The sequence below is a fragment of the Trachypithecus francoisi genome, unplaced genomic scaffold (assembly GCF_009764315.1).
Source record: "Trachypithecus francoisi isolate TF-2019V2 unplaced genomic scaffold, Tfra_2.0 Lachesis_group5, whole genome shotgun sequence".
NCBI classification, from domain to species: Eukaryota; Metazoa; Chordata; class Mammalia; order Primates; family Cercopithecidae; genus Trachypithecus; species Trachypithecus francoisi.
Genome location: NW_022681470.1, coordinates 40,082,823 through 40,105,166, shown reverse-complemented (window position 1 = coordinate 40,105,166; position 22,344 = coordinate 40,082,823). Strand labels below are relative to the sequence as shown.

The following is a 22,344-nucleotide window of genomic DNA, read 5'->3' as shown; positions in this document are numbered from 1 at the left end:
ATCATCCAGCACTTGGTCTTCCTAAAATTTAGAATGTTTACAAATCCAGACAATCTTTGTGAAATTCACAAACAAGGAAAATACAGGCAGCTCCAGCTATGACTACAATTCAGAAGGGGTCATTTCTAATTGCAGCTGAAAAGGAAAAATGGAGTTAATATTGATGCTCTGACCGCAGTGTTTCTTCCACTAACTCCCTAGAAGGAAGGAGTAGATTACACATGTCAGCCAGGTTCACTGAGTAGCCAGGAGGATATGTGTGTCTCATGAATTTTTTTTTTTTTTTTTTTTTTTTGAGACGGAGTCTCGCTCTGCCGCCCAGGCTGGAGTGCAGTGGCCGAATCTCAGCTCACTGCAAGCTCCGCCTCCTGGGTTTACGCCATTCTCCTGCCTCAGCCTCCCGAGTAGCTGGGACTACTGGCGCCCGCCACGTCGCCCGGCTAGTTTTTTGTATTTTTTTAGTAGAGACGGGGTTTCACCGTGTTAGCCAGGATGGTCTCGATCTCCTGACCTCGTGATCCGCCCGTCTCGGCCTCCCAAAGTGCTGGGATTACAGGCTTGAGCCACCGCGCCCGGCCGAATTTTTTTTTTTTTTTTTTTTTGAGACGGAGTCCAGCTCTGTCGCCAAGGCTGGAGTGCAGTGGTGTGATCTCGGCTCACTGCAAGCTCCGCCTCCTGGGTTCATGCCGCCATTCTCCTGTCTCAGCCTTCAGCTGGGACTACAGGTGCCTGCCACCACGGCCGGCTAATTTTTTTTTTTTTTTTGTATTTTTAGTAGAGATGGGGCTTCACCGTGTTAGCCAGGATGGTCTCAATATCCTGACCTTGTGATCTGCCCTCCTTGGCCTCCCAAAGTGCTGGGATTACAGGCGTGAGCTACCACGCCCAGCCTCTCATGAATTTTTATTAATGGGCAAATCACTCATGTTGTGTGTTGTGTCTGTCCTTGGCTGGACATCCAAGCTTCCAGCACAGGCTATAAGGAAGGGAGATTTACCTGGTTCCAAGTGGCCTGGAATGAGCCATGAGACACAGTGGACCCTCAGGGTCCTGAAGACAGGATGTGGCAATGGTCATGGGGTCCTCCTCCATGAGCACAGGAGCAAAGATGGTGACCAAATGCAGAAAGGGTCTGACTTGCATGTCCAATGTTAGAGTAATTTGGCTCCTTCTTTGGGGCAGAACTGATGGACAAAAATAGACCTCATTTTGGGAAGCCTGGCGTGAAATTAAATTCCAGGGCCATAGCTACAGCTTTGCCAATGGGCTGGCTTTCTACCAATGTGCAGAAATGCCCTTGTCATGCAAGTTGGAGACGGTGGTGGAGTGGGGAAGGGAGGAGAGCCTCTTTTGTGGGTATTCTAACATGGCAGGGGCTGCTCCACCTGTCTTTAGTCCCTTGCTATTTAAAATAGAATTTGCAGACCTGCAGCCTTGGTCTCATTTGGGAGCTTGCCAGAAATGCCGAATCTCAGGCAAGCCTGGGACTAGAGTGAGAGATGGCCCCCTATAGTGCAAAATGGAAGGAGGTGCCCCCAAACTCAGTAATCAAGATAAACAATATTTTAAAATACCAAAATCACTGCCAAAAATCCATGACACACAAAATATCAACATTTTAAATAAAAGTGAGATCTGACTCAGCACTTAAACAAATCTGCCGCACTTACCTCATGCTAATCTTGACTCTGATCTCAGGTTCCATCCTGGATCTCAGGTTTCATCCATCAGAATCTATATTCTAAAAAGACCCCCAGAGGATTCATATATACATCAAAGTTTAAGAAGCACAGCTTTAGACAACATAACCCACAATGTAACAAACCAAAATCTTAGAATCTAGACAGCAGCAAAGATAGAAAGGTATGAGCAGAAATAAAGTTTCAGAAGCATCTAACTCCTCCAGCTTGCTTGCCATTGCCTGGGTTTGCACACCACCACCTTAAAATTGCAGTGTTCTATAATTTACCATGAACATTTCAAAACCTTTTTTTTTTTTTTTGAGATAACTATAGATTTGCAGGAAGTTGCAAGTTTAATACAGAGAGAGCCCGTGTGCTCTTCATTCAGTTTCCCCTAGTGATTACTGATTACTTAGTCCATTTGGGCTGCTGTAACAAAATACCTTAGACTGGGTAGCTTATAAATAACATAAATTTATTGCTTACAGTTCTGGAGGCTGGGAAGTCCAAGATAAAGGCCCTAGTAGATGTGGTGTCTAATGAAGGCCTGTTCCTGATAAATGATGCCTTCTTTTTTTTTTTTTTTTTTTTTGAGATGGAGTCTCGCTCTGTCACCCAGGCTGGAGTGCAGTGGCGCGATCTTGGCTCACTGAAACCTCTGCCTCCTGGGTTCAAGCGATTCTTCTGCCTCAGCCTCCTAAGTAACTGGGACTACAGGCACGTGCCACCAAGACCAGCTAATTTTTGTATTTTTGGTAGAGACAGGGTTTCACCATAGTGGCCAGGCTGGTCTCGAACTCCTGACTTTGTGATACACCCACCTCGGCTTCCCAAAGTGTTGGGATTACAGGCGTGAGCCACTGTGCCCAGCCTAAATGGTGGCTTCTATGTGTCCTCACAACATGGAAGGGCAAATGGGGTCCCCCAGTCCTCTTTTATAAGGGCTGTAATTCTATCCACAAGGGTTCCGCCCTCATGACCTAGTCACCTCCCAAAGGCCCCACCTCTTAATAGCAACATGTTGGAGATTAGATTTCAACATATGAATTTTGGAGAGACAGACATTCAGACCATAACAGTTATATTTTCTGTAACTATAGTGGAATATTGAAATGAGGACATTGACAATTGTATAAGGTATATGTATAGTTTATATGTTATCTTATCAAAACGGTAGATTTACAGAACCAACACAAGTAAGCTATAGAACTAGCTCCTTACCACAAAGATCTCCCACAAGCTACAGCTTTAAAGTCATACCTACCCCTTTCCCTGACCCACCATCCCCAACCCCTGGAAAGCACTAATCTTCTTAATACTTTTTTTTTTTTTTTAAGAGACAGAGGTCTCACTATATTGCCCATGTTGGTCATGAACTCCTATGCTCAAGTGAGCCTCCTGCCTCAGCCTCCCAAAATGTTGGGATTATAGGCATGAGCCGAAATGTCCAGACTTTTGAACAACTTTTTGACCATGTTCTATAAATGAAATCATATAATGAGCAAACTTTTGAGATTACCTTTTCTTCACTCAGCATAATGAACTAAAGATTCATCCAAATTGTTGCACATATCAAAAATGTGTTCCTTTTTTTAATTTTAATTTTAATTTTTTTTATTTTTATTTTTTGAGACAGAATCTCGCTGTGTCACCCAGACTGGAGTGCAGTGGCACCATCTTGGCTCACTGCAACCTCCAATTCTCAGGTTCAAGCAATCCTCCCGCCTCAACCTCCCAAGTAGCTGGGATTACAAGTGTGTGCCACCCACCACGCCCAGCTAATTTTTGTATCTTTAGTAGAGACAGGGTTTCACCATGTTGGCCAGGCTGGTCTCGAATTCCTGACCTCAAGTGATCCACCCACTTCTGCCTCCCAAATTGTTGGGATTACAGCATGAGCCACAGTGCCCAGCCAGTTTGTTCCTTTTTATTGCTGAGTAGTAGTCCATGCTATGGGTGTACCACAATTTAGTTAACCATTTACCTATAGTAAGACATTTGGGTTGTTTCCTGTATATGATTATTACAAATAAAGCTGCTGTGAACTATTCTAGCTCCTATAACTTTCCATATACATTTTAGAATTCTGTTGATATTTACATTTTTAAAAATCTTGTTGTAATTTTGACAGGAAATACATTAAATGTATATATCATTTTGGGGAGAATTAGCATCTTGACTGTGTTGAGTCTTCCAATCCATAACATAGTATGTCCCTTGATTTTTTTGTTGTTGTTCCTAACCACTAGATTATGCCATCCAACTCAATAGAAGCATGATCACCCAAAGAAATTCAGGATTATCAGCATCTTCTGCTACTTGTTGTGGCACTGAATTCAAATATTTGTTCCTGTGTTCACAGAGGCAACATAGATATAGTGCATATGGGAATAAAGGCTTGAAGGCATCCTTGAAAAGGACTCTCAGTTAAGATTTAAAATACATATGTCTCTACATTTATTTAGATCTTTCATTTTTTCATCAGCATCTTGTAGTTTTTAACATACAAGCCCTATATATGTTTTATTATATTTATATATAAGTATTTCATTTGATTGATTAACATTTGCTTTGTATTTTTATTTTGATTTCCACTTGTTTGTTGCTAGCATATGGAAATACATTAATTTTCTTATGTTGATCTTGTAACTTATGACCTTGTGATAAGTTATGAACTTATGAACTCACTTATTAGCTGCTGGAGTTTCCTTGTAAATTTATTGGGATTTCTGGGTAGATCATCAAGTCATCTACAAATAGAGACAGGTTTTTTTATTTTCCTTTTTTTATCTGTATGGCTTTTATTTCCTTTTCTTGCCTTATGGTGTGCACTAGAACTTCTGGTTGAATAACAGCAATAAGAGCAGACGTCCTTCCCTGTTCTTGATTTTAGGGAGAAAGCATTCAATCTTTCACCACTAAGTATGATGTTAGTTGCAGGTTTTTGCAGATGCTCTTTGTCAAGTCGAGGAAGTTTCTTTCTATTCCTATTATACTGAGAGTTTTTGTCATGAGTGAATGTTGAATTTTGTCAAACGTGTTTTCTGTATCAATTGATAGGATCATGAGATTTTTCTTTAGCTTGCTGGTGGATTACATTGAATGATTTTTCAAATGCTGAAAAAACCACCTTGTATCCCTGGAATATATACCACTTAGTCACAGTATATAATTCTTTCTATATATAGCTGGATTCTATTTGCTAACATTTGTTAAGGATTTTTGAGTATTCGATCATAAAGGATATTGGTCTGCAGTTTCTTCTTTGTACTATCTTTGCCTGGTTTTGATATCGGGGTAATACTGGCTTTATAAAATAAATTGAAAAGTGTTCTTTCCTAGGCCAGGCATGGCGGCTCACGCCTATAATCCCAGCACTTTGGGAGGCCGAGGTGGGCAGATCACCTGAGGTTGGAAGTTCGAGACCAACCTGACCAACATGGAGAAACCTCGTCTCTACTAAAAATACAAAATTAGCCAGGCGTGGTGGCACATCCCTGTAATCCCAGCTACTCGGGAGGCTGAGGCAGGAGAATCGCTTGAACCCAGGAGGCAGAGGTTGCAGTGAGCGGAGATCACGCCATTGCACTCCAGCCTGGGCAACAAGAGCTAAACTCCGTCTCAAAAAAAAAAAGAAAAAGAAAAAGTGTTCCTTCCTTTTCTACTTTCTTGAAGAGTTTATGTAGACTTGGTTTTAGTTCTTTATAAGTTTGGTGGAATTCTCCAGTAAAATCACCTAGCACTATGCACTTTTACTTTTGTAATTTGATTTGATCCTCATAACAACTTTGCAAAGAAGACATTTTACAGAAACAGTTTCCAGGTCCCTTGGACTGGACTGGATGCATAGTGAGATTAGTGAGGTGGCCGGGAAATAAGTCCAGAGCAGGAGGATGTTGGGCAGGGCAGGCATGCTAGACGTGGGGTAGGGTAGAGCTGGATTTGAATGAAGTGCTTGGGAAGTGAAGAGTTAGGAGAAGGCACTATTTGGAGAACAGGGAGAGTAAAGAAGGTCTGGTTTATTGCAGCAGAGGGTCTGTGACTGCCAAGGGCCAGATAGAAATGACCCCAAGGAGGACTGGAGTGTGAAGGCCCAAGAGAAACAGGGAGAGGCTGTGCAGTTTCTTCAAATATCAGAAGAGATTGTTACAAGGCCTTTAATTTGACCTCAGAATAAGATCTGAAAACAAGTGAAGTACTACAACTCTTTTAAAAAGCAAATGTGGGACTGGGTACGGTGGCTCACGCCTGTAATCCCAGCACTTTGGGAGGCTGAGGAGGTCAGGTCACCTGAGGTTGGGAGTTCGAGACCAGCCTGGCCAATATGGTGAAACCCCATCTCTATTAAAAAATTAAAAAATTAACTGGGTATGGTGGTGCACGTCTTTAATCCCAGCTACGTAGGAGGCTGAGGCACAAGAATCACTCGAACCCAGGAGGCAGAGGTTGCAGTGAGCCAAGATGGTGCCACTGTACTCTAACCTGGGCAACAGAGCTAGACTCCATCAAAAAAAAAAAAAGCAAATGTGACACTCTTATCAGAGTGACCCACTTATTAAAATCCAAATAATGCCAAATGCTAGTAATAAGTTGTAGCAACAGAAAGTCTCATTCATTCCTGGTGGGAATATAAAATGGCACAACCACTTTGGAAGACAATTTGACAGCTTCTTAAAAAGCTAAACATAATCTTACAATGTGATTCATATGGCTCCTTGTGTAGATTCCCCAACCTATGTCTACACAAAAACCTGCACATGAATGTCGTATCAACTTTATTCATAATCACTAAAAACTGGAAGCAGCAAAGATGTTCTTTGGTAGATGAATGGCTAAACTGAGGTACTTCCAGACAATAGACTATCATTCAGTGATTAAAAGAAATGAGGTCGGCAGGGTGTGGTGGCTCATGCCTGTAATCCCAGCACTTTGGGAGGCCGAGTCGGGCGGATCACCTGAGGTCAGGAGTTTGAGACCTGTTTAGCCAACATGGTGAAACCCTGTCTCTACTAAAAATACAAAAATTAGCTGGGTGTGGTGGCAGGCGCCTGTAATCCCAACTACTCGGGAGACTGAGGCAGGAGAATCGCTTGAACCTGGAAGGCAGAGGTTGCAGTGAGTTGAGATGGCGCCACTGCACTCCAGCCTAGGGGACAAGAGCGAGACTTCGTCTCAAAAAAAAAGAAAGAAATGAGCAGTCGAGCCATGAAAAGGCATGGAGGAAGTTTAAATGCATACTGCTTAGTGAAAACAGCAAGTCCAAAGAGGCTACATACTGTATGATTCCAACCATATGGCATTTTGGAAACGTTAAATCTATGGAAATAGTAAACAGATCCGTGGTTGCCAGGGGTTTGGGAAAAGAGGAGGCATGAATGGGTGGAACACTGAATTTTTAGGGACATGAAAATACTGGGTATGATACTATAATGAGGGATACAATTGTCAAAACCCACAGAACTCTACAACACAGAGTAAATCTTAGTGTAAACTATGGACTATAGTTAGTAATGTGTTAATATTGATTTGTCAAGTGTAACAAGTGTGCCACACTAGTGCAAAATTATTAATATAATGGGGTAACTGTGCATGGAGGGAGGTATAAAGGTGGGAAGGGTCTAAATATATGGAACTTCATATACAATCTGCTCATTTATTCTGTAAATCTAAAATGGTGTTAAAAATAGTCTATTTGTTTTTTTTTAATCTAAGAAATTTCACGTTCAAAGAAAAAGAAGCAGCCAAGTGCCGTGGCTCATGCCTGTAACCCTTGCACTTTGGGAGGCCAGGGCAGGCAGATCACTTGAGGCCGGGAGTTTGAGGCCAGCCTGGCCAACATGTGAAACCTGTCTCTACTAAAAATACAAAAATTTGCCAAACATGGTGGCTCACCCCTGTAATCTCAGCTACTTGGGAGACTGAGGCATAAGAATTGCTTGAACCCAGGAGGTGGAGGTTGCAGTGAGCCAAGATCATACCACTGCACTGCAGCCTAAGCAACAGGGTGAGACTTTGTCTCAAAAAACAAAGAAAGAAAGAAAAAGAAGCAAATATGGTGAGATAATTTTTTCAAGTGTTAAGAAATCCAGCAAAGTCATTCTGAAAACTTGCTTGTAAACTACACAGCCAGCCTTGCTGCCCAGGCTCCCTTCTACTTAAAAATTCCTTCACTGTAAACTCCATGCCAGATTTTTCCTCAGTGGAATAAGCTCAGGCTCTATTGACATTTTTTTTTTTTTTTTTTACACGGAGTCTCCCTCTGTCGCCCAGGCTGGAGTGCAGTAGCATGATCTCGGTTCACTGCAACCTTTGCCGCCTGGGTTCAAGCGATTCTCCTGCCTCAGCCTCCGGAGTAGCTGGGATTATGGTGCCTGCCAGCGCACCTGGCTAATTTTTGTATTTTTAGTAGAGGTGAGGTTTTACCATCTTGGCCAGACTGGTCGTCAACTCCTGACCTCATGATCCACCCGCCTCGGCCTCCCAAAGTGCTGGGATTACAGGTGTGAGCCACCACACCCGGCCTCTGTTGACATTCTTAAAAGGAACTTTTTTGGAAGTAAGGTAGAACCAGACTTTTCAGCCCCTTCTTAGTTTGCCGAAATTTATCACGAAAATAAAATTGGGTTTGTCTGATAGATTTGAAAAAGCAATACTGCATACCTTCCAAAGGATAAAAGGCTTTTATCCAGCCAAATTGTTCGTCTCAACCAAGTCTAAGATGGTGGTCTTCTGGGTTGATTGCTAATTCTCTGTAATTATCTACAAGGCCCTTTAAATTTGTTTTGGTGGTTTTTCTCTTCTGAATAATTAGATGAGGCAATCAGCACATCTTTCATATTATAAGGAGGCTTTTTTTTTTTTAAACACTACTCCTCCACATTATAATTTCTGCAAGTGACAATAGGGGTAAATTCTAATCTGTAGCTCTAATGGCTGCTAATGAGGTGCTTGTTTTAAATCCCTCTGAGCTACACTGGCTCCTCCCACAGAGGACTTTTAAAACAGGATGAATCCCCTTGAGTTCTAAATCCTTTTGCTTTGGGGGCTGAAATCTGGTTCTGTAACCTTTTGAATCACCAACGTTTGCTTTGAAAGTTGACATTTTCTATTTAAATGGCAAGAGAGATGGGAAATAAACCTCAGCATTACAGAGCTGAGCATATTGATTTCAATTATCACCTTTAATCCATGCCTTTCCTCTTTATAATGTGTGGATTTCTTCTCTTAATTAGAAAGAGCCAGGGATTATCTGCACAAAACTGGAAGGTTTATTGTGATTGGCGGGATTGTCTCCCCTGTCCACGACTCCTATGGAAAACAGGTGGGTTCCTTCCTGTGCCTTTCTCCTCCTTCAACTCCCACCCTCCCATCCCTGGCCTGATAGTTCCTGGCAGAAAAACTGCCCCACCTCTGTCTCTGCTAAGATTCCTGGAAACACAAAATGCCCAGGTCCATGCATCCATCCTGCTTCCCATCTCAGGACCACAGTTGGACCTGAGTGGATGGGTGTTGAAGCAGCAGCTGGAAAGACCAGCTGTCCATGACCATAGAGCCACTCACAGGCCGGTCAGGACTCACTGAAAGAGGAGCAGGAATACTCACTGGGTGTGGCTTGGTATGGTGGATGCCAGGTTGGCAGCTGGTTATGGCAGCTGGTTTTGGGTTGAGCTGCATTGGGCAAGTCTTCTCAGGGTTTTAGGAGAAAACGGCCTATGCCTCTTTATAGTCTGATTTAAAATTCATTTCCCTGCCCATCCCTCCCTACCACATATTCCGGCAAATCTAGGAGCTCTATCCATCATTCCCCCTTTCTCCCACAGATGCACCTTGGTGGGCTCTGGGAAAACTCACCTAACGAGCCAGAGTGAGTCATAAGACAAGGCCACATTTGCTGAGTTAAGTCTCATCTCTGCAGGGCACAGAGGGGCTGCTTTGCAAATGGAGGCTCATCTATCGACCCTGTTGGGGTGGTATACACCACACACCCTTTATTCATTTCCTTTCCCCACCACTGTTCCAGGCCTGCCTGTGGCAAACGGACAAGTAAAGGGGTCACATCCCTCATTCCCTGTCACCACTGGAAAAAGGCTGCACTTTAACAATGGGTGGGCTTGGGCTGGTACCCCGAGGATGTTGTGGGGAACGGAGGGAGTCTCCCAGTGATCGCTCTGTTGCTTCCCAGGGCCTCGTGTCAAGCCGGCACCGTCTCATCATGTGTCAGCTGGCCGTCCAGAATTCCGATTGGATCAGGTAGGACTGGCCTGAAGATGTCAGAGGCAGATGGCCCGGAGACTTACTGGGAGTGAGGTGGGGAAAAAGAAGAGTTCCAGCAGTAATTTGGATCCTGAAAGGATGGGGAGGCAGGGACAAGATGTTAGCCTTGTGGAGGCAATAAGTGGACCTCCAGGGATACCTGTAACTTTATTTTTGAACCAAACTGTGAGGCCCATGAAAGTAAAGAAAGAGCTTGAATGTTGCCCCTGTTTTGGCATCTCTGAGTCCTGGCGTGATTTTTGGAGCTTCCAGAAATATTACTGGGTTTTGGGTGAAGCATGACCAGAAAATCAGAAATGCCTCTCACTTTCATTCCCACTAACTTCCATGAACCCTCACTACCTTTCAGGGAATGTTCCCTGGCCTTTGCAATTTCCCAATCCTGAACACAGGCTGCCTACGGGCCCCACACTGGCCCCAGGAGAGAGGTGCGAGTCTGCCCTTAACGGCAGCCACACCAAATCACACCCACTAGGAGGCTTTCCTGCTCACTGCCTTTCTGGCTAGACATGCTGCTAGGAAGGCACCTCCACCCCAACCCCTCCACTGAGCTTGCAGTGTAATTAAAGCAAGCTTCCACTAATTATGCTAATGATGTTCCCCAAAGTTCCTACCATTATAATTTGCATGAGAAGATGATGTTTAAAAAAAATAATAGCATGCCATGTGTGCTGTAATTTCCCCCTCTATGGAAAAATAAGCAGCACCTAGAGGTTTCCATGAAAGGGGCGAAGTGACGGGATGCTGACCTCAGAATGAGGAATGCAGAGTTCTCCCGGGAAGAGTAGGGTGGGCGAGAATGAGAGCAGTGAAGGGAAGCGACAGTAATAATTCAGCAGTGATCCTTGCCATTTGTGCACAGTGATTTGTGTGAGAAGCACATGCCCTTTATAGACTTTCTCATCCCCCTAACCACAAAGCTTTGGTAGAGAGACAGCTGCTCTTTCTCAGGTGAGAAACAGGCCCAGAGAAATCAAAGGGTTTGAGCAATGATACATTGATACATTCATAGGGAAGAAAGGATTAGAAATGAAGCCTCTTAGCATTGTAACTCCTGATCTTCTGGGGATGCTGAGGACCTTGAATAAGGGTCCAGTGAGGAAATCACTGGGCAGGAGACTGTTACTGCTTGGATGTGTTTAGAAGATTCTGGAATAATTCCCTCATTTATTCAGCAACTACTGAGTGCCTACCACCTTCCCTGGGCTGCTCTAGGTTGGAAAATCAGAATCCTGAGAATTGAGATCACTAGGGAGTCTAAGCATTGCCTCTAGAGATGGGGGTTGGCTGAGATGGGGTGCCTAACACTGGGAGCCCATTTAGCCAGATGAAGTGTTTGTCTCTGGCACAGGTGCGCTTCCGGGCACAGGGCCTGGCTAGGGGGAGCTAGGCTCCGGGCAAACGGCAAGCTGACTCTCTAAGGGTTTTCTGCTAGTGGGATCTCATCTCTGGGCACTTTAGGTGGGGTGGTGGGGTCGGGTGGTGGTGTTAAGGGGATGCACGACTGCTAAGAAAATGTTTGCAAAGGCAGGGCATGGGGGCTCATGCCTGTAATTCCAGCACTTTGGGAGGCCAAGGTGGGCGGATCACCTGAGGTCAGGAGTTTGAGACCAGCCTGGCCAATGTGGTGAAACCCCATCTCTACTAAAAATACAAAAATTAACTGGGTATGGCGGCATGTGCCTATAATCCCAGCTACTCAGGAGGCTGAGGCAGGAGAATCACTTGAATCCAGGAGGTGGAGGTTGCAGTGAGCCGAGGTCTCACCACTGCACTCCAGCCTGGGTGACAGAGCGAGACTCTGTCTAAAAAAAAATCATTAAGTTGGCAATTAAGGCCCAGTGCTGCCTCAGTCTGGGGCTGGATCCCTGCTTACTTCACAAGCAGTATCCCAGAGGGGCTGGCCATTGCTGGGTCTGTGCCCTCTCATCTGCCTGCCATGCCTCACCTCCACACCCATAAAGCACCTCACTGCAGAGGGAGGCAGGCAAGACTGATTTTCGAGGGCTTGCAGCCTGGCCACTTGACAAAGGCCTGGCTCAGCTAATCCTTGTCACAACCCTCAAGGGTCCAAAGGAGGGTTTATTTTGTAGGTAATAATAGGAGCAAGATGCTGTACTAAGCATTGTACACATAAAACTTATCGAGCCTTTCTAACAAGACTGTAAGCTCGTTACTGTTGTTATTCCCATTTTACAGATGGGGAAGGTGAGGCACTGGGAGATCACATAACTTTCCCAAAGCCACACAGTTGCAAAGAGTTGAGGCTGGAATTAAACCCAGGCAGACTGGCACCAGCATCTCTTCTCGTAAGCCTATGCCATGCTCCTCTCCTTTTACAAAGGAGGAAACTGAAGCTCAGAAAAGTGTTCACACCTGGGTTTTATCTGATTCAAGATCTAAGCACATGGTACGGCCAGGTCTTCCATGCTTCCTGAGCTATCATCTTTGGAAGGAAGCAATAAGGAAAGAGTATGAGAACAGAAACCAAGAGAAACTTCTTCCGATGATGTTAGGGTGGACCCTTGGGAGTGCTACCAGGACACCTGGCAGACGACCTGCAGCGTGTTGGAACACCACCGGGACCTCATGAAGGTGAGCTGGGCTGAGCCTGGGGATGCATGAACCACCAGGGTGCAGGGGAGGGGCTGGACCCACAGAAGTCAGGTAGGGAGAGGAGAGGGTGCTGCTGGCCTCTCGACCTGCTTTCAGCTTCTTATTTCTCTGCCCGTTGCGAGAGAGACCAGCCTGTGTACAGCATGAAGAACAATGAATGAGAAACCCCGAGTAGCACCAGGCGCTACTCCCTGTCTTCCACCCTCAGTCTTGACCTCCCATTTGGGGTGTTGCTGCTGAGTATGGTAGGCAGCTTTTATCAGCTGGGAGCAAGTTCAAGGTGGGATGAAGGAGACCACAGTGATAGGACTTCAGAAAGTGAGGGAGGAGGAGACTGGGCAACGAAAGGCAGGAGAAGAGAGGAGCACTTAGGGGAGGTACAAGCAGCCAAGTCCCGTGCCCCACCTGTGGGGCACCATTGGCGCTTCACACCTGCCAGGCATTGCACCCCATTCCCACCCATTCCTCCTCACAAGAGCCCCATGGGCAGACGGTGTCTGATGCCTGTTTTATTAGTGGGTAAAAGGGAGCAGAGAGGGGAGTCCACATATCTGAGCACACGCAGTGAGTGTTTGGTGAACACAGATAGGCGAGAGCTTCTGTATTCCCCACTGGAGCCGGGGGCCTATGGGCAGGCTGCAGAGACTTCAGGGCTGGTTGCCAGGTTAGAATGGGCTCCATACCAGCCAGCAGCACTGGCCAGAGTGTGCAGAAAGCACCCTTCCCAGATCAATGCCAACCCATCAACTCCACAGTGACAAGACGAAAAGCAATGCCACCGATGGCGAGAAGCCTGACCAACCAAGACAGCAAGCAATCAGTTCTGCTCACCTCCACGGACTCTGCGGCAGAGCCCTCCACAGCCCCAGATAGCAGTCCACTTGGCACTGCCTTCCTACAGGAAGAGCCTCTGTCCCATCTGTGTCCTTGCTGCCAGAGGGCCTGTCACCATGTTCTTCCTGGGGAGCAGCCCCTGACCACCCCACACTCCACCAGCTGCACAGCCAGGCTTTATTTTAACAGATGTGGAGCTTCAGAGCTCTGTCCTGGGGAGCCAAGGGCAAGTGAGGTAGAGAGGACCAGCTGGCTGTTCTCCATCTGCTGTTTTCTCCCCCACACAATTGGAGAAAACTAATTTCCCTTCCCTTTGGCTTTCAGAACCCTTCTCACACATCCTGACCCTTCTGGTCCCCTTCAAAGGAGGCTGACTTGGGGCCACACTGACTTGCTCCTCTGTGCTGATCTCCACAGTAGCAGTAATGAAAGGCACTGTGTAAGAGTGTATCAGTCAGGATAGGCAAAGATGTGCTGTGGTGACAAACATCCCTAAAAGCTCAGTGACTTCACACAAGTTTATTTCTCACACTACATGTCACCTGAGAAGTACCTGTGGGCCTGTGCTCTTTCTGGTTACACAGAAGCCTCAGGCTCCATGACAGAAGGGAGGAATGGGGACCCTGCAGGCATTCCTCAGTGCTGGCAATACTGGCTGGAAAGCCTGGTTATCATTTGTTGTCTGAATGCCCAGGTTTCCTGAACTCTACCTCTGTTACTCATGCCCAGGGTATGAGTCTGGGCCAGAGAAGCTCCACCAGGAGCCCCAGCTGTTTCAGCGATGGGCAGAGGCTGGCAAAGAATATAGGTCACTGCCAGCCCCCCTGCCTTGGAGTAAGAGCTTAGAGCTGCTTCCTAAGAACTCTCAGCCTTCAAACTCCTAGCAAGCATGAGGCAGGTGTTCCCGGCGTGCAGAGTAGACCTGCTGCAGAGATAGATGCATGACTTAACAGGTGACTTGGGACAACTCTCCAATGTCAAGGCCTCTGAGAACGCAGGAGCCCATGGGGGCTGGCGAGGGCAGAATCAGGGAGTGCAGCCAGCCATTTTCTACTTCTCTGAGATAGAACAAGTCAAATGGGACCCACAGTGCAGCAAGAGGAAGAAACTCCTCCGCTACCAGACCAGTCAGGAAACAGGAATGCAGTGTTTTCTTTTCTGCTGGTGAAATAATACATGGAGGCAAACCACCCCTTCCACCCCACCAGCCACAGCTGGGAAAAGAAGCCCACCAAGAGGTGAAAAGATCCCCTGGTACCCACCTCAGCTGGCTCCCAGATGTGGTCAGATGTGACCTCCTCCTATCAGGAGTCTTACAAAGGTGACAGGTTACCCCACAAGACAAATGCCTGCCCTTCTAGGGCTCAGAAGGACTCGCACACTGCTCTGCCCACAGGATGGCCTGCGGAAGTGGTGCCTAGAAGATCACCCCAGCCTTGGGCCTGGGGGTCCCCTGGCAGCAGAATCCGAATCCAGAAAGGGTGGCGTGCAGGAGTGGGTGGTGGATACCCAGGCAACTGGCTTTTGGGAATAGAGAAACCTTGGATAAGCAGTGGCCCTTGTGAAGCTAAACAGATTGGGAATTCATCCTTTGTTTCTCTGTTGCCCAACAGCCACTCTCCCCGTCACCTTGGCCCAGTGGGGTTGCTAGTGGGTCAGCTGTGAGGAATGCTGTCTTATCAGCTCTGTGTTTTCTGCAGCACTGGCGAGGAGTAGCCTGGCAGATAACTCAGGACAATGGATAATGCACACAGAATTTCCGCTTGGCTCTGGCATGTGTATTCACACTGAGCAGGCGAGAGAGTGCTCAGAACCCACCCACCCTGCTTCCCGCAGCACAAACACATCCTGTGCTGCCTGGCACCGCTCTCCCTCTTGCTTGGCTGTGTTACTGACAACTCTGGCCTGAAGAAGCCGTAGGTGGTGATCGTGCCTTGTGTTTGTATGACCTTTCCCAAGCTTACAGAGCCCTTTTGCAGACATGATCTCATTTGAGCCCTATGAAACATTTGGGGAGGGCAGATATTCATGTTACACAGAAGGTTCCAGAATCGCCTGCTGCTGACGGAGCTCCTGCCATGTGTCAGGCACCCCATAGGCACTTTGCATATGCTTGCCTGTGCGACCCGACCACAATTGAAAAAGGCGGGTATATGGTTAGACTCCTGAGTTGAGGTTAAGGAGCGATGAAGTAACTGTCCAAGCTCACATAGCTAGGAGGCAGAGCCCAACTTTGGCCCCAGGACCCATTATAACACCACATCTCATGCTTTTCCCACTGAGCTGCTCCTGCCAGCCTAGTGACCACGTGATGCAGCTGGGTCTAGAACCATCCCCAGGGCTCTTCCTCAGCTCTGGGTGGCCTCTCCATGATGGACAAGCAGATAACCATTTGGAGATAACTTTGACTCAAAGTCATGTGGCTAATAACACTCTTCTCCCTCTCCCTAGAGGGTGACTGGCTGCATCCTCTCCAATGTCAACACACCTTCCATGACGCCTGTGATTGGACAGCCACAAAACGAGAACCCCCAGCCCATTTACCAGAACAGCAACGTGCCCACCAAGCCCACTGCAGGTAGGGGAACACTGATGTGGGGTACCCAAACCTCAGAATCATGTGGAGGACTTGTTAAAATAGTGATTGCTGGGATCCATCCAGAACTTGATTCAGTAGGTCTGGGAGGGGAAAGAGGACTTGTATTTTTAACAAGGTGCTGCTGATGCTGCTAGTCCACAGACAATACTTTGAGAACCCTGAATACTGAGCATCAGAGCAAACCAGTCACAATCAGAGAGAGGCAAGTGGTGTTGTGCACTCTTCTCTTGCATTTAAATATAAACATAGGGCCGGGCCTGGTGGCTCACGCCTGTGATCCCAGCACTTTAGGAGGCTGAGGTGGGTGGAGAGCTTGAGCCCAGGAGTTTGAGAGTAGCCTGGGCAACATGATGAAACCCCACCTCTACCAAATAATAATAATAATAACAACAAAAATTAACCGGGCATGGTGGCACATGCCTGTAGTCCCAGCTACTCAGATGGCTGAGGTGGGAGGATCTCTTGAGCCCAGGAGGTGGAGGGAGCAGGGAGTGGGGGATTGTGCCACTGCACTCCAGGCTGGGAGACAGAGTGAGACCCTGTCTCAAAAAAATACATGAATTTTAAGAAATAATTGTGTTAACTGGGAATTGAATGTACAAAATGGAGCATTTTTCTCTGCCTCTTCTAGGGAGGTTAAGGATCTTGCCCAGGGTCACACAGTGAGGAAGAAGAGGGCCATGAGTCACACCCAGGCGGTCTGCACCCAGAATCCCCACACTCTTAGCCACCAATCCGGTGACAGAGAGCACCAACACATACCCCAGACCTAGGACTATGTGCCCAATGATGCTCGTGCTTTACCTGCTTTCTTATTTAGTGCAGTAATACTGTGATATAGACATTATGTTCTCATTTCAAATAAAAAACAGATTCAGAGAAGAAAAGTGATTTGCTGATTTGTCACACAGCTCAAAAGTAGAAGAGCTAGAATTCATATTCAGTACTGTCAAGCTCCGAGGTCCATGCTCTAAAATTTTCTTCCAAGCCAACTCCAAGAGACAAATTCTGATATTACTTTTCAAGCCTGGAGACGATAAGCTATTATATTATTGGTCTATTATAAACAGGGTAATTCACAAAGAAGAGTCAGAATTTCACAGTTTGCATACAGCTACATGTGGGGGGCTCAGAAAATTTTGCTGGATTGGAGCCCGGAAGGATAGTTGAAAACCAGATCCCTCTCAGCCAAATAGGATGTCTGATGATTCTAAAGACCATCTGCATGGGAAGGAACGCCTTAGCCCAGCAGAAATGGTTCCAAACATGTACTTTGCTGAGTCTTCTTGGACGTGGGTGTAGCTGCCCAGTGGGAGGAGCAGCTAAGGATAGGCTTGGGACAAACCTGGGGAAGAAATGTTCATGATATAGAAAATGAAAGAAGCCAGCCACCTATATGGCCTTTAAATGGAAAATCTGATCCAATTTATGTAGACATACCTGCATAATACACATTTAAAACATGAAAGAAAATAAATAATATACCAACAGGTTGTCAGCAGTTATATCTTGGGGTGGGATTATGAGTGCTTTAAGTTTTCCTCTTTATGTATTTCCCCCTTTTATATTTTCCAAGTTTCCAACAATGAAATAAACATAACCAGAAAATGGCTTCCAGTCTAGGGCTCACAATGTGTGTGCCTCAGACTGTGAATGAGAAGAAGAAATTTGTGCTGTCATATTTCTGTTCTTTCTCTCTACCCTCCTGCTACCTCCTGCTCCCCACTCCTGCCCCATCCATGCACCCTGATGTTTACAGCGGCCCCAATGGCGGGTCGACATGAGTGCCAGTTGTGAGTGGTTCTCTCCCACTCTGTCCCTGTCTGTCTTGCTCTCTCCCATAGCCAAGATCTTGGGGAAGGTGGGAGAAAGCCTCAGCCGGATCTGCTGTGTCCGCCCACCGGTGGAGCGTTTCACCTTTGTAGGTGAGGAACTAAGGAACTTGATTCCCAGTCCTGTCTCTTTTCTTTATCTCTCCTCCCTTCATTGCTTCAGCAAAGATCCTCAAGCACATTCCCCCCACCGCAAATTCCTGTGACTGTGTGTGTGCACCTACTTGTGCACACCGTATTACCCCACACAGGCATTGCACACACAAGGGCACATCAAAGACTCAGTCTTTCACATCTTCCTGCAGGCGCTTGCTACATTCCACCATGTGAAAAAATTCTGCCCCCTGAGTGTGCTTGTTCTCTAAATCAGGTAATCCCTGAGAGCCAGCCACCTCTTGTGACCCCAAAAGCCATCTCTGTAGGTTGTAAGGATGTTGCTCTTGTGGCCAGCTCCCTCAAATACAGAAACAACAGACGGGGCTCAGCATGAGCATGTGTGTGTTCATCATTGACTCCCAGCCAGGCTGTCTCATTCTGAAAGCCCCAGCAATGTGAAGTGCCGCTCCTGGAGCAGGAGGAGCGCTTCCCGTCCTGACTTTTATTTTATGCCTGACTGTGCTCTCCATTCATCCTCCTCAGGTGTCACTTGTGCAGGGTGGCACACCACCCCCCTACTTGCACCCACCCCACCCCATCCCAATAACTCCTGCTGAGGCCCTCAGGCAGACTGTGTGTTGGATACCAGGAAGCCGGTTCCCTAATGCCCTTCCTTCCTTCTTTCCTCCTTAGATGAGAATGCTAATCTGGGCACGGTGATGCGATATGAAGAGATCGGTGAGTGGGGCTGTGAAAGTGGAGAAAATGGGGACATTTGGAGCCCCCTGCCTTCATGACAGGCAACATGGGGAACGGAGAGGCTTGAAAACATGGGGAGTGTTTTGCAGCAGGGTCTTCTCTCGGAAGAGGGATCGTTCCCAGGCTAAGAATGCATTCATAGTTAGCTCCCTTTAACATCTCTCAACTGGACTCCGGCCAGCTCCCAAGAGATAGGACTGGATCATTTGGTGATTTTTCCTTCAGAGCCTCTCCTTCCTCTGAAAAACATGAAACTTGAGCTTTGGCACCAGTTGGAAAGACCCTTCTTTTGAGCACAGACACTGCACACAAATGAGGCAGAAGAGCACTCCCGCCTTCCTCGTTCAGTGCTTGAAGATGAAGAAATAGAGAGGGGACTGAAAGCCACCTCCACACCTCCCTTGCAGCCTTGGGCAGAGGCTAAGGCACTTCACTGTGTGTGAGGGCTGCCTGCCCAACCCAATCCCAGAGCAGGCCAGGGGGGCCCAAGCCAGTGGAGGGCGGTTACACAGCTGTCAGGGTGGGAAGGTGTTGATGACCCCTACAAGCAAGTTGAGAAGCAGATAGGAACACTGGAATCTTCCCAGGGTTTCAGAATGGGTGAGAGACACAAGTGGAAGACGCTGGGGAAAGGGCAGGGAGACACCATAATAGAGCTGGAGCTGGCACAGGCACCAGGGTACAAGAAGGGTCAGGGATATCGGGAATGCCTGGAGCTCTAGGGCAAGGCAGCCTGGTGTCCACACCCTCAGGCTTCAAATTCCAGCTGAAAAGGTCCTCCAAGCATCCCCTCCTGGTACTTTTCTGTCCAAGAACTGGAAGTCAGGGCTCCCACTGCAATCCTGAGAGGCAGGGTTTGTCCTGAGCACCTGGTTCTTCCTGCAGATCCAGCAGATGTGATGTCATTTCAAGGGGCTTCTCTGGGTCTCATCCTCTCGTCTGAGGTGCAGTGGTGTCCCTGAATCGGCTCAGTTGGTTTCCTACAACCATTTGTAAAGTTTTCAGGAATTTTGTGAACCAGTTTTAAATACAGGCATTACTACAAATTAAGTTACATTAACTTAAAATTAAATTGAATTAAAAACAAAAGGAATGAATACTCAAAACTCCTCACTTCTTAATTATTTTACTATATTTTAATATCCTTTATTGACCAGCAGGTACTCTCTGAAGGCCACAGGAAGGAGCATCTGCCTTCCTGGTTGCTCCCCGAAACAGGCAGGAGCATTTGGCTCTAGGTTCTGTAGCCCCAGAACACCCAACAGGCAAGGATGGGAGTGGAGGTGCCGGGACTGGGCTGAAAGCTCCTGCACTCCACTTCCCTGCAGTTCCAGCCTAGCCATCACCTGCTGCCTTCCCACGCAGTCTCTTGGCCAGCAGAGCTCAGAGCAGCCTTAGGACTTCTCATTGTATTCCAATGTGTATTTCTCTTTCCTTAGTCCAGAGATGTATTGTGGCAAGCTTGAACCATGGCCTTGCTTGTCTTCCCAGTGCCCAGGGCAGGTGGATCAGGCTTTCCCCACCCTGACTCAAGGAGTCCCCTCTGGGAGAGGACGGTGGTGATCAATGTTGCACAGCGTACTGCTGTGTTCACTTCCATTAGCTTATGGCTACCTTGGGAGGGGCAGGGGCTTCTGCTTACTCTTCTTGCTCCATAGCAGCTCTGGAGTTATCGTGAGCCAGCCGCCAGGGTCCAAAAATGCAGCTGGGGAGTGACCTCTCACCTCTGGTTTCCCTGAGGCTCTGCCCGTCCCCTTCCACATCCCTGTGCTCGCTGAGAGGGAGGGTCTACCGGCACGTGATGGAGAAGGGACAGTGGGGGTAGAGAATGGAGAACACCTAGGTTCTGAGAAAGGACAGCTCAGCCACCACAGCTGTCAGATTGGGCTCAGGTCCTGGCATGGTCCAGGTGGTGGCTGCGTGCAGTGGAAACTGGGATGGGCTGCAGGGCTCGGGCTTCACATAGCCAGGATTCCTGGGAGGGGAGTGTGGACAGAGAACGTGCATTCTGACTCGTGGCCCTGAATCAGAGTGACCTGGGGAAGGAGGCCGGCCCAAAGAAACTGGAAGGGAGCTATGCTGCCTCCCGACTCCTGCGCTATGTGAGGCCCTGGGGCTCACATGTCCCCTTTTTTGATATTTCCTTGCACACTAAATGAGGAGGAAAAGCTATTTTCTCCTAACTCCATTAGCACCTGTTGACCCTATTTACATGCTCCTAACAGCTGACTGCTCCTCCAGGGCTGTCCTAGGCCACAGGCTGGTGGGCTGGAAACTTGCCTTAGCCTCATACGACAAACTGGGAGAAGTCACTGCTGCCCTCCAGCGGCCACACGTGGGATCTCAAGCCCTGCTGGGGCCGCTTGTCTGTGACTTAAATGTTTGCACTGGTCCTGCAAGAAAAGGTGCAGAGACCCCACTCTTGAACTCTTTGTGCTTTGGCTTAAAAAATAAAAGTCTCATATTATATTTCGTTGGGATAGTGCATCTCTGGCTTGAGAATAGGAAAGGGGTTTATTTTCATGCCTGTGTAAGCAGGGATTTTTAACCTTGGTACTAATTGACATTTGGAAAGAGATGTGTTGGGGAGCGGGGCTTCCGTGTGCATTGTAGGATGTTTAGCAGCACTCCTAGCCTCCACCCACTAGATGCCAGTAGCATGCCACCCTCCCCCTCCAGTCCTGACATCCAAAAATGTCCAGACATTGCCCAATGTCCCCTGGCAATTGCAAAATTGCCCTCAGTTGAGAGCCACTGATGTAGAGAAAGCTGAGGGCCAGCACATTCCCTGTTGACATGACCATCTAATTCAGGGCTGTCCAATCTTTTGGCTTCCCTGGGCAACGTTGGAAGAGGAAGAATTATCTTGGACCACATATAAAATACACTAACACTAGCAATAGCTTATGAGCAAAAAAAAAAAAAAAAAATTGCCAAAAAAATCTCATAATGTTTTAAGAAAGTTTACATGCTGGGTGTAGTGGCTCATACCTGTAATCCCAGCACTTTGGGAGGCCACGGTGGGCAGATCACTTGAGATCCGGAGTTCGAGACCTGCCTGGCCAACATGGTGGAACCCCCTCTCTACTAAAAATACAAAAATTAGCCAGGTGTGGTGGCGGGCACCTGTAATCCCAGCTACTTGGGAGGCTGAGGCAAGATAATTGCTTGAACCTGAAAGGTGGAGGTTGCAGTGAGCCAAGATCATGCCACTGCACTCCAGCCTGGGTAACAGAGGGAGACTCTGTCTCCAAAAAAAGAGAAAGTTTAAAAATTTATGTTAGACTGCATTCAAAGCCACCCTGGGCCGCATGTGGCCTACGAGCCATGGGTTGGACAAGCTTGATCTAACTGAACGCATAGGCAGTCAGAATGACAGAGACGTGCCCTTCCAACAGAGAACTGACCTAGAACCCTGGGTGGCTCCAAGTGGGCCTGAGGAATCCCGGAAATAAGCTCAGTCTGCAATACCAAGCGTGGTTCCTCTCCACAGTTGGGGAGTTGGGCCAGAAATCCTATGGCGCAACACAGAGGAGCCACTGACTCAGGCAAACATTTCCCCCAGTGGCCCCTGCTGCAAGAGCAGAGGCCACAATAGCCACCACATGCCTCCCAGATTGCCTGGAAGGCAGCCTGCAGGACCTCTGCTGTC

At 47.4% G+C, this 22,344-nt stretch overlaps 1 protein-coding gene across 1 annotated transcript in view; it reads left to right on the top strand.

Moving 5' to 3' along the window:
- NMNAT2 (nicotinamide nucleotide adenylyltransferase 2) overlaps window positions 1-22,344 on the top strand; it is a 173,995-nt gene that overhangs the window by 122,693 nt on the left and 28,958 nt on the right. Inside the window, exons 2-7 of the mRNA XM_033195922.1 lie at window positions 8,915-9,003; window positions 9,865-9,932; window positions 12,473-12,551; window positions 15,858-15,984; window positions 17,850-17,930; window positions 18,627-18,671. Coding sequence (XP_033051813.1) covers window positions 8,915-9,003; window positions 9,865-9,932; window positions 12,473-12,551; window positions 15,858-15,984; window positions 17,850-17,930; window positions 18,627-18,671 — 489 coding nt within the window. The remainder of the gene's footprint in view (window positions 1-8,914; window positions 9,004-9,864; window positions 9,933-12,472; window positions 12,552-15,857; window positions 15,985-17,849; window positions 17,931-18,626; window positions 18,672-22,344) is intronic.